At 37.6% G+C, this 20,166-nt stretch overlaps 1 protein-coding gene across 1 annotated transcript in view; it reads right to left on the minus strand.

Moving 5' to 3' along the window:
* The window catches only part of LMTK2 (lemur tyrosine kinase 2), a gene marked incomplete at its 5' end in the record, with an annotated part of 20,474 nt that extends 651 nt beyond the window's left edge, over positions 1-19,823 (minus strand). Inside the window, 10 exons of the mRNA XM_010186182.1 lie at positions 949-1,197; positions 1,602-1,737; positions 3,256-6,175; positions 6,430-6,579; positions 7,903-8,024; positions 8,669-8,753; positions 11,438-11,571; positions 17,779-17,866; positions 19,210-19,328; positions 19,687-19,823. Coding sequence (XP_010184484.1) covers positions 949-1,197; positions 1,602-1,737; positions 3,256-6,175; positions 6,430-6,579; positions 7,903-8,024; positions 8,669-8,753; positions 11,438-11,571; positions 17,779-17,866; positions 19,210-19,328; positions 19,687-19,823 — 4,140 coding nt within the window. The remainder of the gene's footprint in view (positions 1-948; positions 1,198-1,601; positions 1,738-3,255; positions 6,176-6,429; positions 6,580-7,902; positions 8,025-8,668; positions 8,754-11,437; positions 11,572-17,778; positions 17,867-19,209; positions 19,329-19,686) is intronic.
* Positions 19,824-20,166: the final 343 nt, after the last annotated feature.

Genomic DNA, 20,166 nt, shown 5'->3' on the forward strand with positions numbered 1-20,166 from the left:
CTAGAGCTTTCAACTACTGTTAACATTTGGTACATTTATACATAGATATCTGCTTAAATTGCGCAGTTCAATGTCACTTCTAAGGACACGTAAGGCAACACAGGATTTCCAAAATCAGCTCTCTTATCTGTAAGTTACTAAGCAGCAAGCATTATCTAATCAATAAGCACAATACAAGAACAATACAACTCTCTATATAAACACCTATTACATTTTTATAGACATTTACCATTAGCAAGTAAAGCTATCAGTAATACTTATTTTTAATAATGCAACATTTCATCAAGATTAATAATATGCTGAACTGATTCAAGTCTGCTTTTTGTTACAGACAAGAAAGCTCCTGTTAATAAATACTGCTAGTATTCAATAGTGCTATGAACAGATGGTTTGGCTCCTCCTAACAAACTATCCTACTCACAGCTCTAGAAAACATGCTGCACTTCTTGAAAAAATGTCAAGAATGCATTTCTAAAAAGCCATATGAAAAGAAACTGAACTGTAAAATAAGACAACAATGGCAGAAGCATGTTCTTAGCATCCTCTCCCTGTGCAATGGAAATAAAATGGTAACTTATGACAGTGCAAGAATGACAATTATTCAACTGCCATAGTGTGGCAGCTATACAGAGGTGCTAGAGGTTTTCACAGATTTCGTTTATATAAACATAGCACTTTTTGAACAGGAAAATTGTGACCTTGTCCTTCAAATGTTCTATAGAATATTCCGCCGCAAGTTTGTAGCAAAGGGGGTGCAAATAATCTCAATCTAAATTGAAAGCTATGTCTTAACTAGAATACAGGACGAGATATTACTGTTATAGCCTTAAAAATACATCTCTAAATTAAGTATTTAAAATAGAACAAGATTTGTCATATCTATTACTTATATCTTTGCATAAAATATTTAATTTTTGCTTTAAAAATAATTATAACTAAATCACTTACCTCCTTGCTCTATATCTGAATCTGTAAGATGCGTAAGAGAGAAGCTTGCCATATTTGCAGGAGAGATAGAGAATCTGGAGTAAGGGGACGAATGTGACCAGTTCTGATCAAGAGTCCGGGAAGGTGGAGGTGGAGAGAAGTACTTTGATGACTGAAGAGGTGGTTTAGAACTAATAAGACTATTAGCTGCCTTTGATATAAAGGATGGCTCCGGAGAAGAGAAGTCATCATCCCATTCAAAACCTCCACCTTGGGAAAAAGAAAAAAGGAAAAAGAAGAAATAAGAGGCAATTTACAGTAACATAAAGTCATGCACAGTTTTAAAAGCAAGCCCCTGGCAGACTGCATTAACTGAAAGAAAAACTTGTAGTTTTTATCTTCTGGCCCTGGGGGTCACAAAGATTTGTCACCAATAGTTTGGTTGCCTCTCAAGACACCCTAGACACATCGATATAAAAACCCGTACTACAGCACAAGCTTTGATAGCCAGGAACACTGGTGTCTGAGCCTAGCTAGTGTGTATGCTTAGGATGCAAAACTGAAGCTGGTATGGTAGTAAATTTAAATATCATGTATAATTTAAATGAGATTTCATTAAAAGCTATGCATAAAACAGTCTCAGCCCCTACTGTGTATAAATATATTCAAAGTACCTTCTTCATCTGTGGAGCTTTCTGAATTTGCAAATCTGTTTAAGTAACTAAAACTGGAAGATGGGACGGGAGTGCTGTGAGAGCCTTCGCCGCTCAAGTCTGCTGCTCGGTTTCCCAGCTCCTTAGTTGGCGTTTCCTAAGGCAAACAAAATTACTTATTTAACTCTCGTATACACAGTCTGTACAAGCCTATAGCTGCAAGCATTCAAAAAAATACAGTCTCCCACCCCCACCATCAAATCTACTGTGGAATTCAGCGGTCTGTGAACTCTGAAGTTATAACCACACAAAACTCTTGAGTTATAGATTAAACATGCACATACTTCTGTTTCTAAAGAAAGTGGTATCAAACCTGTGCTAAAATGTATGCAGGAAATTACTATTTAAATATTAATTTTTATATATAAAGGTCTCATATTTCTAGGAACAATGCTAAAACATCTTCCAATAGAAAACAGTTTCCCTATCAGCCTGACACAGGTATGGTTTTTTCAATTTAATAAAGCCTTATCCTATATCCCCACTTTTTAAACTTTTTTTTTTCTTTTTTACCCCTTAATCATGCTTCAGGATAAAGAGACAGACTTTATGCGACCGGTATTTCAAGCGGCCAACATTTTATCAGTTACTGTAATAACAAGTAAAGAGCTCAACAACAGCAGTTTAAACACAGCTCATTTTTTTCCCTTCCCTCTGACAAAAGGATTACTATTCTACAGACTGCCTAAACACAAATATATCACCTATGTTTTCTATTCCAAAACACAATTATCTCCAATATTTATGTACGTCATTATAAGCAGCATTTCCGAAGCTTGACAACGTGACTGTTCTATTAAACTCACTGTACTGGTTTAGTTGCCATAATGTTAAAATACAAATCCCCTCTGTATCAAGTTACAGAAGTTAAAAATTGAGAAAGCAGATAGGGAAACAAAGGTAACCTTGACTTTTATAAGCAAATCAGTATTTCACTGAACTTGAATCACATTGAATTAATAAAAATTAGCTTTACCATCTACACACTGTTCTCATCTTTGATTATGGTTTAAGGTAAGTTTACCTTAATGCTAACTAACAGAACATTCCGAGTTAGGTTGGGGTTTGGTTGGGTGGGTGGGGGATTTTTGAAGAGTTTTTGTTGGTTTGGTTTTTTTCCTTCTTTTCTTTTACAAAGGCATTTGAACTTACAACTCAAAGTCCTCAAACTCGTTAAACAGATAAACTGTTTCTATAAAGTTACAACAAATTAATCAAATCTGATGCATAATGATGCCATCTTACATATTCAAATTGAATACAGCTTAGAAACATCAGAAAGACATCGCTAAAAACCATGTTTCATTCAGCACATGCAGTCAAAGGTCCAAAAGCAACGGAGAATCAGGATTTGGCAACCAACCCCGCCCAAAGCAAAACCTTCCTTCACTTCAAATTAGTGCTGCTATTCTAGCAGCAGCACAGAACTGCACCTGGCCAAGGAAAAAATAACCCACATCACAAGTAAGATCTAACCCTGCCAAAACAAGAAAGTCAATCTTGTAACAGTGTGTCCACAAATATTATTAAGCTGTTCTACCACATCTTGTTTAGAAAAAACAAACCAAAACCAACAAAAACTTTACTTATTAAATAAAAAAAAATATATACACACCTGATCAAACAAATAGACTGTCACATCATCAAAGAACTTTACGGCCTTTTTCTCATTTTTCCAATGCTCATGTTGCCTTTCATTAAGAGGTTTTGGAAGTTTCAACAAGCTTCTCAGATGTTTCCCATCATCCTTCTCAGTAAGTATCTCAGGTACTTGGTGAACAGTTTCATCTTCACTCTCAGAACTCAGACTATGCATATGAAAAGTCCTCATGTCATCCTCAGAATCACTGTTTTCATCTTCCTCATCTGCATCATCACCATCTTCTAAATCAAGCATTCCAGAAACATCGAGTTTGCCGAGATATTTTCCTTCAATATCTGGCTCTTTCAGTTTTTGTCCTTCAATGTGATAGAAGGACTTCTCACTGTTACTCAGATCTAAAGGACCGTGTAAGTTATGCACAGACTTTAAGTCTCTGTGTGAAAGAAGTTCTGCAGTATTAGTGCCAACACAAGAGACAGTTTTATGGGAAGCCTCAGATAATCTTATTTCATCCCTTAGGCTATTTCCTAGCAATATTTCCAGGGAATTCAGAGTTGCCTCAGACCACTCATCAGGACACCCCTGCATCCTCACATCCATCTCTTCCATCTCTAAGTTGTGATTCAGCTCTAGTTCTGCATTTTCATTATTGGTATCCTGGTAATTCTTTACATCACACTTTTGCTGTTTCTCTTCTAAAGTGTAATCCTCTTCAGCATTATTCTCTCCTCTGTTTGAAGAAACAACACATGCAGTCTCTCTTGACAGATTTACAGTCTCTTCTGATTTTTTATCTGGCTCAGAATCATTATCAGAGAAATAGGCAGAGTCTCTATAGGAGCTTTGATTTCCACCCAGAAAAACCTTTGGGGTTACTTCAAAACTGCTGTTCACTGCATCTAAACAAGCTGCTGCTTCTGAAACAATGATGACTGGATTAGGAGGTAAAGCACTGACACTGCTCTCGCTGACAACACAGAGTGCAGTATCTACACCAGAAGCATCCTCAACAGTGACATGGGAAGTCCATTCTGGAGATTCCAGGTTCTCCGTTTCATAGCCACTGTCAGCAGGTTTATCGGGTGGCAAAAGTTTCTGAGGACTTTGAGCCTGTAAAGATTCTAAAACCTCATTTACATCTAAAGAGTCCAAAGAATCAGGTGTCTCTAAGGCTTGTTTTGCAGTTTGTATAGGAGACGGGCTGTCTTCTAAAAGACTATCCTGGCTTGCACAATCTGAAGCAGCAACAGAAATTAAGGTCACCTCTTCTGGAACATCCTTACAGTTCTCAAAATGATTTGACACTTCATGGTTTTCCTCCAATAAACATTTATCTTTTTTTAATATGGGAGTCTTATCTTGCAAGTTTCTTTTTGAATCTTCCTGGTCACTACATTTCTCTCTACTAAAAGCTATTTCATCAGACTTGAAAAGCATGCTCTGTTTTATTTGTGCATCGCGCTCATCTGTTTCAGCAGCAATACTGTAACAAGGATTTTTTCCAACATTATTATTTTTGGCATTATTGGATAGCTCTTCTTGACAGAGCATATCAGTGTTATAGGACACAACTTCACTGACTTCCACATTTGAAAGTTTTCCCTCATTCTTCAAATAAGGAAGAGTTGCCCATTCATCACAGGACTTAGATGCTGCAGATGGACTAGAGGGTGCCTGCATCTCTACAGTAGTCTGAGACTGAGAATTTGGATCTTTATTCATTGTCACTGGGTTAAAATTTTCATCTTTCACTGTTTTAAGACTTTCATGGATTAAAGAAAAGACCTGTGCATTTTCAGCCAAGACAGGCTCAGGCTCTACAGAGTTTCTCTTGGAGGTTTCTAATAAACTTTTTAGAACATCTTCTGGGTTTTGCCCCAAATCACTGCTGGCTTTTTTAGTCAATAACCCTGCTAATAAGTTTTTCTCTTGAAGAAATAAGAAGTTATCAGAAAGTTCTTCTAAAGTTTCTAAGTCAGATTGGTTAGAAATATTTTCACATAAGGAAAGTGTTTGGTTTTCAGAAGCATGACCAGAATGCTCCTTCTCAGAAAGGCCTACTGCCTTTCTAGCATCTGTGTTTGAGTGTAAAACAGTTGGTTTCAAGTCTTTAGAAACATCATTTGTTTCAGCAAAACAAAGTACTTTTCTGTTTGTCAGGTCTTCTGATCTGTCAATGTCATTAAAGATACTCTGGAAAGGACTTTCTGGACTACCAGTAGCAGGCGAAAATTCCTCTTTCGGATCAGTATTGTAGTGGAAGAAGTCCCCATCAGTGCTAGATTCTTCAACATCAAGATCCCTGAGAACCGTGAAATGAGAACTTTTTTCTTGTGCAGCTTCTTGATGATCAACTTCTGTAGTTAGTACAACCGACTGGTTATCAAAATTCATGGTGCAGCCACTTCCTTTTTCCTCCAACTGGATATAGTAGTCATTTCCAACAGAAAGCTTGTGTGCATCAAACACCGGTAACACCCCAGGGACAGCAAGTGATGCTTCCTGACCACTTCCATCCTGTGCTCCTGACCCTTGCTCTGAAAGTGACCTCTCAAAAACCTCCACTGGAAAGAAAATACTCGTGTATGTCATTGCTTCATCAGGATTCACATGACCACATTCATCAAAATGATCATGTTTAGCTGCTTCCCAGATATATTCAAAGCTGAGACCCTGGCTTGTTTCAGTTACAGTAAGAACTTCCTCCATCTCATGGCCAAGTCTGTCTCCTGTGAAGTGATCCAAAATTGGAAATGCAGAATTATTTGTTTCTCTATTTGAGGTGTTTGGTTTAAGAGCATTCCACTGCTGTTCAAAATCAATCTCCGAGTCCCTTTGGCTTTGCATGCGAAGGTAAGTTAAAAGTCTATGCACTTCTTCTGCTGTTGGTCTCTTTTCTGGAGGTAGCCAACAGAACTGCAGAACTTCATACCTACACAAATAAGAAACATGTTTCAATAGGTTTCACATTGACAAGGAATTTATAAAATTCCAATACCTAGCATGCTAAGGAGTAACAATACCATTGACAGGAATTTCTATCTATAGCAACCCCTTTTCCTTTTATCCAAGGTTTCTTTGCCAGGAGCACAACTACGTAGCAATTTCAGTATATTTAAGACAACGGAGTAATTTGAGAAACTTCTTTGGCAGCTTTAAGAAAAAATAAGAACATTTGAATTTTACCATCTATCAGAGTATGGCTGCTCCAGACGTGGCTTGAAGAGTTTAATCTGCTTCTCCCTTATGACATGGGTTAGGACTTCCCTGTCAGAAAATTCTGAATATGGCTGAGCAGCATTCTCGAACAGCTCCCACAGTGTGACACCCAGGGACCTGAAAAAGAGCAGCAAATGACTCTGCATTCTAAGAACTATTTTAAAGTTACTTTTCTAAGGAAGTAAGGATTACGCAAAGCATAACTGACAAGAAGAAATAACACTCTCCCATTGGCTCTGTAGTAACTTCAGAACCTGTTAATTTTATTTGACAGAATGCTAGAAGCCTCAAGAATAAAGTTGCTTGAAGGCAATGACAATGAAGGCAAGAAAATATAAGAGGCCTCAAATGATTCAACTATGGAAGAAACCCCCACATATTAAAAAAGTAGAAAATGTCCATTTAGAGAAGATAAAAAAACCTTATGGTTAGTCCAACAGTAGAAAAAGCTTTCATCAGAAACTGCAGGTACAGGTCAAACTTTCTAGAAACCTAACCTTTGTTTCAGTTTCCCTAAAATGACTTATTTTTAAACTGCAGTGGTCAGAAGCTGTTTCCAGTGTTGTATGCAGTATGCATATAGAGCTGAACAAACTCACATTTTCAGTCAGAGTTGGTGCTTATCTCTGGGCAACCTTTCCTTGCTCAAAATGCAAAGAAACTGACTCTGCGTGTATTACAGTAGAATGATTTACACTGCAAGGAGTCTCTGGAAGTCATCTAGTCCAAACCTGTTCAAAGCAGATCTGTATGAAAGGCACTAAAATTCACATTGGAAACCTTAAGACCCTGGCTGCTTGTAATTTAGATGAACAGTACAATCTGAGGAAGCCTGCTTGAAGAATGCAAGGAAATCAGTATTTAATTTCTATCTCTCCCACTTACTTTCTGCAAAACTACCTTTAAATTGGCAAATAAAAACTAGTTTACTATTTAATATCCTTAGAATGTAAAAGCAGGAATTTTGTCTCTGCTACCAGAGAGCTTACAGGCAGAGGCTAACAGTTACCTGCAGCCCTCAAATGCTGCAGCAAGAAATTCAGACACAATTATTCCACCAATGGGCTCTAAATGGGATCAACTTTTTATGTCATCCAGAGCTATTACTGGAGAAATCTTTTACCATTTCTTTCCTTTATAAACGCTTAAAGGCATTTGGCCAATATACAGTAAATACTTTCATTAATACGAACATCCATTCTTCTGCTAAACATTTTTTCCTAATCTAATTGTTCTCTCAACAGGTTGCTAAGCATCTTTCCAACGTCAGATAATAGTTTCAGGTTTGTAGAGATTAACCTGCTGTACATCTGATCAAATAAAAGCAGTGCATCCGGCCAATATTCAGCATAACTACAAATATTATTTACTCCTTTTTGTAACATTTCAAGGTATGTTCATCACAAATCTCTCAAAGTGATTTTAAAGCCTACTACATACCATATGTTACTGTATTTATTCTGCTCTGCTGATAACAGTCTGTCTTGAAAACTTGTTACTAACTCAGGTGCAGTCCATCGTAGAGATATAAGTTTCTTCTCATCTGTCTCAATATAATCTTCCTAAATTATTGACAAAAACAACCAAACAAAAAATTAAAAAAGACTGAACAAACGTTGGATTAACCTCCAGAAGTTGAAAGTCCTTTCCTTAATACAGATGTGTGATCCCTATGCAACAAAATAGTATTAAAAAAATAATTCAATTTTTCCCAAGTAGCAGAGAATAATGCCATAGAGGAAAGGCATTCACTGTTCACTGCGCAGCAGAAAAACTGAATGCCAACATCTCGTTTAAGGCTTGGTATTCAGAAAACATTTTTTTTTAAATTAATGTCTTGAATGTTTTACTTTCTTGATATATTTAAATACTTTGAACACTTCCATTATGAAATTTGATTAAATTTTTCCTTTTTTAAATCATTAAAAGGAATTTGTGTGTATTTTAGGACTACTGTAGATAGGACCTAGAAGAAAAAATTAAACAGAAGCTTCCTTCTACAAGCATAAACTCCACTCATCTCTAGAAAGATCATCTATTCTGTTACATGTGCTTGCTATGGTTATCTGCCAATTATAATTTGAAGGTACATTATTCAAATAAAGGGCAATCTAGTATCTGTTTGTAACTTTAAAGTACGCTTGCTACAACCTCGAGCACCAAATCCTTTAAAAAAAAAAAGTGGTAAGTGACTAGATTAACTTACCTTGTATCTACTGAATCCTATACCATAATCTCCTATTTTGACATTTAAATCAGATGTAAGAAAGCAATTCCTCAAGGCCAAGTCACTGAAAAAGCAAGCAAATAACTGATGAGACCAAACCAAGAAGCCTTCAATTTAAATTGAGACAAGCAGGTTAACAGAAGTGACACTTCTTCGAATGGTCAGACCACAGCCTGAAGTATCAAATAAAAAGCCAATAAAATTCTAAAACAAAATCAAAGGCATTATGCACAATTATAGGTTGCAGTAGCTACTTTGCAGGCCACCATAGGAGCAGATCAGTAATACAAAACAAGAAGTGCTAAGGATTCAAAATCCATGCTAGATACACTTCAGTGAGTTTATTCACGAGCTGTAGTCTAATGCTATAGACCTAAAACTACTAACGCCTGAAGCAAGCTGTGTGCGAGAAAGGTGTGCTCCTGGAACTAATTTTCTGATTCTCTCCGGATGAAATTAAACCAGTCCATACACTCCAGAAGCCCAACTCAGCACACAGCCAGGCACAGTGACTGGGGAGATGAGTCCAGTGATGCAGATCACTTGGGCTGTACATGTGCTAGAGCAATGTGGGTCCCTCATTACCTAATGCCTGGCATTGCACATCTCGTGTTTTAATCATCATGAGCAAACTATCAACAATTCAGATCAGGTTTAAATTCTTAGCAGTTTTACAATATGATACTAAGCATCTACTAATATCTTACACCTACAGTTAAGATCCTCTAAATAACACCACCATACATTACACCTGAACTAGACAAGCCTTTGAAAAAGACCTTCAGAAAGAGTGATGTATTTCATAAAAGTCCATTAATAAACAAGCCAAAAAGCTCTTGAACACACAGAGAAGTTGTTTCCAGTTTCCACCATGAACCAGATCACAGGCACTCAGCCAGCAGTGCTGCTGTAATAATACCAAGAAACTGTTTTAGAAAACCCACCAGGCAAACTCTGAAATGTATGCAAGTTTAATGAAGCTGCATGCTTATTATGGAACTGTAGCTGTGACAGCAAAGAGCTCAGCAGACTAATTGCTCAAATATTTTGCTTCTCAGTTTCACAGAGGGTACCAGGCAATTAAGTGCACTGAAGAACTTTACCATTGCTTCTGTGTGGCTTTAAAAACCAACTCTCTGAAGTACAAATGGTCTGAAAGCCACACAGCTTCCCTACTTCAAAGAAAGAAAATGTTTTGCTTTCCAGAGTCACTGAAATGCACAGGTCAAACATATTTGTAACCTTCAAGTATCAAACACATTTGTAACACCAAAGCTTTCCAACTAGTTTTATATTATTTAAATAAATATCCTGGAAGAGAAAATAACATTTTGGATGCTTGAATATACCACTAACAACAAAATCACCGATTCTGGAGCTTTGCCACTTTGACAGCATCAGGATAGTGTTGCTAGAAGTAAACGTTTACAATGAGAATCCTGCAGATCCACAGAATAATTATTTATCAAATTTAACTGTATTTCACTGAAAATACACTGTTAAATTTAATACCTACAGAGCCATGTGCTGCAATACAAGAAACAGCGATCACCCAGTTTGACCAGGTACAACTGGTACTGCCTTCAAGGCATATGAAATTAATAAATGGGTTAAAAGAACAGCTCTGCCCATCAGCCACAAGCTGAGACCAGGCTTTAGGGTTTTCTCAGGGGCTTGCTGTTGTTTTACACTTGCACCTTTTAAGACTTCAGTCTAATAATTCAGCTTCTCCCTGAATACAAGGTCTCTGCTTTCTCTAAACAGCAAGATGCGCACTGGTAAGCACAAGCTTCTAACTTGCCGAAAAGGGTGATGCAAGTGCTGTTTCTACATCAAAGAACAGACTGACCAACATAAAACCAAATTAAACTAAACTGTCTTGTGATATCCAAGGTTTTATCAGGTAAGCTATCAGGGGAGCAAGTAGTGATATTTCAGTCATTACAAGTCTAAGGTTGATGTCTTTCAGTTCCTTAACACATTTTCATTTAAAGGAAAAAAAAGATCTGGCCTATTTCTGAGCAGTTAGTTTCACAAATACATAATTTTTCCCTCAGGCTTTTACTACTACTGCCATTCCTTCGGTATCAACTTCATTAACTTTAATTTAAAAATAAAGAAATCCTTAATTTCTCCCCCCAATTAGAACAAAATTGTTCTCCCATTATTTCTTCTAAATCTGACTACCTCTATTACTGAAGATTTAATAGTTACATGAACAATAACTCAGTGACAGAATATCTGCTTCAGTCAGATTTTTCATCTAAAGCCAGCTTCTCCCTTATTGCATTAGAAAGGCAACAGGTTTAGGGTTTTTTCCATTTTTAGTAACAACGTTAAGGGATTACCAGACAGAAGTTCTAAATTGTAATGATATATAAAAAATACACAGCTTGTAAAATTCATTCTAACAAAAGTCTAACATCCCTCCCTCCCTCTCAATAAACAAAACCAATTTAACTTGGCCAAGAATTAATCAAACAACGACCTCCCCTGGAGTGGCTTAGCAGTACTTTGTGTTCTATGGGCTGCAATCCTGATCAGCTTTCAGCCAGGCGGCAGCTGTAACACCACACCACTGCAGCTACATTAGCATCTTCATAAGCATCACACCATCATGACTTGGATATACAAGTCATATGGAAGCTTGTTAAAACAAAACATTCAATACACATGGATTCTAATGAAAATACCTACACAAGTTTTACAGTGCATCATTACTAAAAGCAGTTTATCTGGAAAGCATACCTATGCACAAAATTATGTTTATGCATTACAGCAAGTCCAGCAGCAATCTCACACGCCATTCTCTGCAGCATCATTATCTGTGAATCTCCTTTAATGTGTTCCTGCTCATTGCAGATATAAGTTTTCAGGTCACCCTGTAAAAGAAGTTGAAAATGTTTATCATCATGTGTTTATCATCAACCTGTATGGGGTTGTATCTCAAAAATATGTAATAAAGAGCCAACTAACCACATTACTTATTAACCACATTTATGCTTAATAAAAAAACCTCCTCAAGTTTCCAGTCTCCACAAGGATTCTTATAGAAGAAACCTAAGGCATATGGCCTTGTCCTTTTACGGGCTTTTAATAAAATCCTTTAGTAACTAACATTCTAGATCAGACTGCCACATAAAACCTACCTGTCATACAATTATACTTTCCATTTGAAAACAGAATAATGATTTTAAAAAAGATGAGTTTTCAAGTGATCCAAAGCAGTAAAGCTGACTGGCTGGAATGTGCAAGGGGATGGAAGGGAGAGATGAGAGAAAAAGGTTTGAGACATTGCCAGCTCACTGAAAGTTTAGATTTAAAAAGCACAGTAATATATCCCACTCCAGACAAAGAATTCAGGGAATAGCAGCAGTCTTACTGAACCCAGGCAATGCTGAGCAACAGACATGTAATTAATGAGCCCATAAAAGCACTCCGTAAATTACTTATAAGAAAACAGCTTTGAAATAGAGGCAAAATAACTGAAAATAGTCAAACATTCAGAATCCAAGCAAGGGAAGAGAATGAGTTTCTGAGCCATTATTGTTCTCACTTTTACAGTTGGACTTTTATCTGATCACTCCCATATTTTTGTTTAAAATATAGACTTTTGTAATTTTCACAAATTATATCAGAGGGTATTTTTATATTGAGACCAAACATATTACAACTTGTTTTATCAGCATAATATTCTGGGCTTTAACGGTCCACATCCATTCTCTGCCTAAATCTTGGGCCAGGAAGGAGACTGAAGGTAAGTCCTGAGATCAACCAGACAAGAAGCAGTCTCTGCAGTGGACACTCACAAACCTGGGCTATATTTAATTAAATAAGCAGCAATGGGACAGTCTACTCAAAAGCAGATGCTACTCATATATAAAACAACATAATTTTAATTCTTTAAAACATTAATAGATTCTACAGTACACAAGGAGCTATTCTACCTTCATCTGCTTTATAGGAACTACTTCTGCTGCAAGTAGCTATCTCATCTTGCGAGAAAGCACGCATAATTTCTATTACTGTTTAATGTTGTAGAAACTTTTCTACAAACTTTCTCTTTATCCTGCTTTGAGCTAATAATTATGTAACGTTTACAAATTTCCATCCTACAGAATTATATTCTTTAAAATGTTTCCCAGAAGTTTCTTCTAACTGACAATTATGGCTTTAATATCATACTGGCTCATGTATATATGTATAAACATCAAATACAAACACACACACCCCTTTCTACCTTGCCAGCGCAGATTTGCAAAGAACTATGAAACAAACAGTGTCGGTAACACACAAAGGCTCCCAATTACTCAGCCCAATGAATGTAAGTGCAGACCACCAGGCTGAACTGACTCTAGGTGGCAGCAAGCACCTGCAGAACGTCCAGCTCTCCAAACGTGTTGACATTCATTAAAACAGCAACTGGTTACTTAGGGTTTGTCCCAGGTGGATTAAGTTCCTAGGAGGCCTGAAACACACTAAGGAATTGCTTTTTAATTTTTAAATGCATCAGTAACAGCAGTGCTGTGCGGCATCCCTTATTTACTAAATAATTCATGTAGGCACACATTTCAGTAGGAAATACAGATTTTATTAAATCCAGCACCTTGAAGCACACTGGTTCTATTTTCCCATTTTATTCTAATTAAGGCTACAATTAAGGCTAAAAACATAAACCAGGGGGGTTTTGGTACTGCTTTAAAAGTACATTGCTTATACCAAACTGGGGGAACCAAGGAATATGCTCAAGTGCTGGAGTGGCATCCAAAGGGACCTGGACAGGCAGGAAGAAAGGTCCAACAGGGACCTTACGAAACTCCAGAAGGACAAATGCAAAGTCATGCATCTGAGAAGGAAAAACCCCTTGAAACAACACAAACCAAGGACTGGGCAGCAGCTCACAGAAGCTGAACATCAACCGCCTGCAGGCCCTGGCACACAATACCACAGAACTGCCCCTTCTGAAGTTCTTAGATAACTAAAATCATTACCCCTTCATCAAATCTTCAACATTGCTTTGCATTAAGTACCTGCAGTCACTACCATTATAATGCCTGAAGTGATGTATGCTACAGAGCATTTATGTCAGAAAGTTGTTTAGGCATATGCAAGTTTAAGAAAAACAGTTCTGAGAGCACGAACGCAACAGACATGACTCCTGAAGTTGTCTGTCATGAACTGGCAAAATCCCCCCTCTGTTTTTAAACTGCACCACACTGATCTATCTACTATTTGCCTCATGTTGATACTGACTATGCTTATTAAACAAACTTGCTGAACTCACTGGTAAAGAGAGTTTCACTGCAAAGATTCTTTTTCTATTTAAAGATAATGTTTTCAAGTGTCAGTAATTAGAAAAGTCCAAACAAAAAGAGCCAACCACTGCAGGCAGGCACCTTCCCCTAACAGCAATATCCCTAAAGCAAGCCACAGGGCATTATTCCAGGCAAATACCGCATCCTGCTGATCTCATCTGCCCAAGGAATTGCAACACTTGAAGAATTTCTGTAAGAATTTGATAGGCAAATCAGCCTTGCAATATACATGCTACTTCCACATTTGAATAACTTTCCTTTACTCATAAATTATGTCGATCCATTAGAGGATTTGCTGTGCTGACAAAATGCTGGCCGCACACAGCTGAGTAATATATTAAAGTTAATAAGCCAGCTACCCCTATTTTTAACCTGGCATCATTCTACAATGTTTAACAGTGAACAGTTAACTATTCATAGAAGACTGCACCAACAAACTACGCAAACTAATATGGAGGAGGGGGTGTAAGAACTTACTGAGCATTTATTTTTATATTTGCCATTTTTTGAAGAATTTTAACACAAAGGAAAAGTAGGATTTAAAAGCTTAAATCACTTATGTGCAACTGATCTCTCTTGGTTCTTGCCCAGCTCAACAAAACAAGGGATATAAAGCAACTTGGATTACATTATAAAATAGGCTAAATGTTAGCAAATCCAGTAACTGCATATACAACCAAGCAATTTCAAGTAACAGAAATGTGTAAGTAGTTTAAATGGCCAAGAAAACAAGTAAGCTGGCCTGTGTGACATTCAGCATTGCTACCGTGACAGCTAGCTCTGGTATCTCTGCAATACAGTGTCCAGTGCCTCTGATCAAGAGTCTTCAGTGCCAAGGAGCCAGGGAACTGATAATCCAAGAGGGCTGCCCGAGCAGCCAAGGCAAGGTCAAGTGGCCCTAAAATGGTTAGGAATCCAAGCAAGAGAAGTTGCAAAAGGGGGACATGCTGTGACAGGCTACAAATTTGAAGGTGTGTGAAGAAAACAACCGCTGTACCTTCTAGACTCTGTTGGTCAGTAGAATAGACACATTTCTTGTTACTTAACATGCCATACTTTCAAGAGGAATTATATATTGCCAAAAGAGCCTCTAAAGAGCTTGTCATCTGAAGACATTTAAATTTCCTGTGCAGCACAGCTGATATATTCGCCACCTTTTTTCTTAATCATCAAATTCTTAATCACATAAGTGCAAGGGATTAAAACAAGTTCAGTCTTTGTCGTACATACGTATACAACACCAGAAGCACAAGGTAAAGAGCTTTAGCCTAGCACTATACTACTGCTAGTAAAACAGGAACAGGTTTCTCATCCTTCCCTTTTGAACAATATGTAGTCTCCACAGACACTGAAACCTTCAGTCAACCACTTCAACTGCATCTGCCCCTGTGGCCTTTGCTGAAAAAAAATCACTCTTGCATGTTTTGGAAGTACCTCCAAATGCCCTGATTTATCCAATTTTAGGAAAAGTAGTACAAAAGAAGCTACCAGCTTTCACACTTACTAGAAGCCTGAAAAATCCAAGTAACTGCCATCCCAGCCACAGTGCTAAAAAGCAGCTTCTAGAGTATCAGCCTCCTGACACTCTACTAAAGCTGCCCATAAAAAAGCTACCTCGCCACACCTTCTACACCAAACGGTGTCGTCTGCCTTCCTGCACATTCCCCCATCTCCATGTCTCTCTTCTCCCCTCACTCCAATACTGCCACCTTCCACATTACACTCTGGGACTACAAGGAGGATTAGTGGCATACAGCAATATTGAGCTGAGCTGACTGCACTCCTCTCAGTCTCTGCATAAAACTCCTCAGGTGAACATGTTTTGACTGCCTGGCCCAGGTATATTCATGTGCACAGCAAATAAAATACTATGATGTCTAGAAGATACTCCACTCTACCAAGTAAGAACTGTTGAAGTGAGCCAGACTTTCAATAGGAAAGTCATGTTTAACTCACTATAATAGTTTTCTAAAAACAAGTTTTAGTTCACTTGGAATAGAAATCAGCACAAACATCTATTTTTCATTCCAAACTACATATAAACATACACAAGCTACATACTTCATACCTAACTACATATGAATTGATAAAACTGCCACTTTGGCTGTCAAGCTTATTGCCCCTAGTTAAGGGGAAAATCTATTTTATCCCCTTACGTAAAATCCTTTCCAGATTACTCCGTAGGATCATGACAGTTTTTGGCATTAATCACCAGGCATCAAACAAGGATTTTTTTTTTCTTTCCTGTATACTGAAAGTAGGGCAATTTTTAAGAGTCACTCCATTTCAAATTCAAAGTTGGATTGAATAACATAACTATTTTAAAACATGTCAGCAATTAAATCTGATTAAATATTTGGATGTATATCCATTAGACTCTAAAATGCAATTCTCTTTCAAGGGTCCTCTTAAAGATTCTCCTCTTTGAGTAGCAGGTTTAAAAGGTTGAGGTGTTTCTTCCATTTAGAAAATAATTACTTTACCAGCCCTTCTGCCTCATTAATTTACCGCAGCGAATAAGTTTGAGCAAAAGAGCAATAATGAAAAATATAGTTAGTTAAGGTCACAGATTAACTGATGTTTCTTAAGAAAACTCAAGAGATCACATTAGCTCCTATTTAAATTGCTTAAGACAACTGATGCAACTAGAACCATATTTGTGCACCTGAGTTTAAAGGAAAATTCTGTAGCAGTGAAGCTGATAAAAAAGGATCTCGCTGAATTTTATAAATGCACAATATCTTACTTCTGCCAGATTTATTTCTTAATGTATACGTGCACTTCTGAGTTCATTTCTGTCTTGATATTTTTCAAGAAACTCTGATTTAAATTGTAAAAGCAGCTACTGAGCCAGTGTTTAGATAGGCACAGGTTCTGGGTTTGTTTGGTTTTTTTAATGTGTTATGCTACAACAAAGCAATTCAAGTTCTTCCAGACCATGGATCCATCACCACAGTGGCTCAGCAAGGTTTTTGTGCCACTGTCCTGCCCATCTTCAGTGGCCTTTGTGGCACCAGTAGGAGTGGCACCCTTCAGTGCCTTTAGTATTTCTTTGGGTGTTCAGGAAGCATAAGGCAGCAGTTGCTTAGGGGTGACAGGGAGGGAAAGAAAAGAAGGATAACAGCAGGGAAAAGCAGCATACAGTAACAGAAAGGATCAGAAAGAGAATAGGATGATACTGAAAAATCTAGCAATTAAGAGTACACTCATTACCGATCCTGGAAGTGAGCCCACCATTGCATTTTAGCCCAAGCTGCACGGCATGGGTAAAATTTGGACTCTCTAGAGAAGGGGGGAGACAGAAGGGAGGAAATTCTGTTTCTTCAATTAACATTTTAATAGAAATGGTAATAAAAGCACACTAAGGCTGCTCAGACAGCAAACAGAATTTAGGATGTGGTTGTGAGCGTGTGCACGTGATACTGGACTGCAATAAAAAGCTTTCTTTTATGACCTCCTTTCCCCTCCAAGCTCCCTGCTACACGATGGGAGGCAGACTGAGACACCAGTAATTCTGTTGTCAAAGACAGAACAGCTATTTTCCTCTTTAAAACATTCCACAAGCACCGAGAATTTACATGATGAACTGAAAAGAATACAAACAAAAAACTGTACTTGTATTTTGTCTCTAAACCTAAAAAAGTGTCTTGAAATTCTGGTTATTCAAAAAATTTCCCAGAAAGGAATCACTCATGAATGAAGGGCAGTAAATACACTACACACAATTTACACCAATGGCAACACAACTGCAGCTTTTTGTATAAATGCACTTACCAAGTCACAGAACTCAAAAACTAGAAGATAAGGAATGGCTTCCACACACTGCCCAATACACTGGAGAACATTTGGATGCTGAAGAACGCTGCAGTGAATAAAAAACACAGTTAAAGCCAGAAAGATCACAGTATACATCATTTGCAGCACAACAGCACACCAAAATCCCTGCCAGAAGTTTCAACACAAAACACTGCCAGGGGAACAAGTATCCAAAGCCACAGATTCCACGTGCACCTTTGTATTGCTGCAGCACATCACTGAGAGCAGCTGAAACCCAGAAGATCTCAAAACCACAGAAGCCAGCACTGCCACAAGAAAGTCACACCCATCCTCCCACCACCCCCTTATACCAAAAATAAGTGCAAGCAACTGGTTCATTAACTACACCAAAGAATTGATCTCACTAAAACCTAAACCTTTTCTAGCCAGCTTAGTTCCCAGCCAGAGCAGTTACTTTTTCAAACTGCTTCAGAAACACTTGTGCCAATGCAACAGAAGGCATGAGATTTCTTCTTAGAACTGCCAACAATTTAACCCTAAATGCAAATATAACTAGGACATTAGAAAGCATTAAGAATAGAAAGCTCTCTGACCGTTCACTTGTAGCATATTCAGGCAAGGTAAGCACACTATCCAGTGAACTACAATACACCAGTTCTCTACAAAAGTCATTCATTTGTGGCAGTTTGCTCTTCAGAGAATTCTCACTATTTCCAACGCACAGGAAGCGAAATTGCACTGCCTTTAATACACCAAATACCTTTCTAATATAGAGAGCTCAACTCCTAGAAGTAAGTATCCTCCGAGCATAATACAAAAGGAAGACCAAACAATTGTTTTATTGGTATTTTCAGTTACATCAATGATTTCTCAATAGTAGAGTATTACTGGATGTAATTCTGGGGTTTTTTTGTGTGCACAAGTCTCCTTGCAAGCTACCTGAACAAAATTAGGTTTTATCACCACATTACATTTAATTTTTCGAAATAGGGAACTTATAAGAAATTGATGTGTATCTGATAGCAAAGTGTTGCCAGTTCCCCCGCTTCTTAACAGGGAAGCCACGTACAGGAGTCAAACCTCATTTCTCAGAGGTCAGTAATTAGGCATAAGGTTAATTTGCAACATCAGGAGTTTGTTTCAAACAGCTATAGAAGGAATCTGTTAAACCAAACCAAGTCTGTTTTCAGACAGCAACTGTCATGAACAGTAACTACCAAACACATTTAAGCAAAGAGCTTATTTTTATTTCTAAGCAAACCCAACTTTTGCTCACTTTGGATTGACTCTATTTCCTTTTTTAAAGGCAAAAATTTCAGCTGTAAGGGAGGTCAATTAGAGACAATAATGCTGAGCAAAGAAATCTCCATAATTCATATGCAGAAGTATGAAGTGTGTAAGTTAAGCAAGCTGTGAAACATTACTTACTAATATGGTTCTCCACTTCTTAAAAACTGTTCTTGCTCCTTGGGACCTGCACTTGCCTTCAACTCCTTCACGATTACCCTTGCTACACTGGTGCCTGTGTAGATCTCTCCAAGCAGAACCTGAAAAAAAAGATAACAATCAACTTTCAGAAAACGTTTTCTAGTGAAGACCACTTATTTACTCAAGATTTTTTCCTAGAAAGAATTGTTAATAACAGGAATGTATTAATTCAAATCCAAGGAAGTAAAATGTCTACTTGGTAACTTGGGTAAGAAACTACATGTTAAAGCACTGATTAGTGCTGCGATTGCAGCTAAACAGTGCATGGAAGGACACATCTAATTTCAACTTCAGTTTTTCCTGTGCTATGTTTTAAATTTTTTTTTTTGAGTACCACTCTAGAGGAAATATAGTAGCCTTTTTAGTTAGGAATAAGACTCAAACTGCAGTACAATATTTAAAAAAAAAAATTCTCACCTTTCCAAACCAACCATTTCCAATTTCCTGGATGTAGTTTAGACTCTGACGTGCAACTTGAGACTTTGATCCATCTGTCACACACAACGAAACAAATGCAAAATGTATCAGACCACTCAAATGGCCAAAGTTATCAGCTGTTGAGGAAACAATGAAAGCTCCTACAACATTTATTCCCAATTACGTGCATGTATTCAGACTAAGCAGCAAAACCTGGTTAAACACACAAAGTATGAAGGTACCATCACGACAATAGGACTCAAGTGAAACTTTTCTCAGCTCCAGCTTCTAAACCATACTAGACTACACCTCCTACAAAACCAGTGATTCTCCTTACGAAATGTAAACTTTTCATTTTTAATACATTAAGAAAGAAACAAAAAAATCCCAATTCCAACCTAAAAGTGCATCATATCCTGCAGATGGGTAGAGCAAATCATAGAAACACTTAGGCTGGAAAAGACCTTTAAGATCAGAGTC

This window comes from Mesitornis unicolor, unplaced genomic scaffold (assembly GCF_000695765.1).
Source record: "Mesitornis unicolor isolate BGI_N332 unplaced genomic scaffold, ASM69576v1 scaffold46926, whole genome shotgun sequence".
Taxonomy (NCBI): Eukaryota; Metazoa; Chordata; class Aves; order Mesitornithiformes; family Mesitornithidae; genus Mesitornis; species Mesitornis unicolor.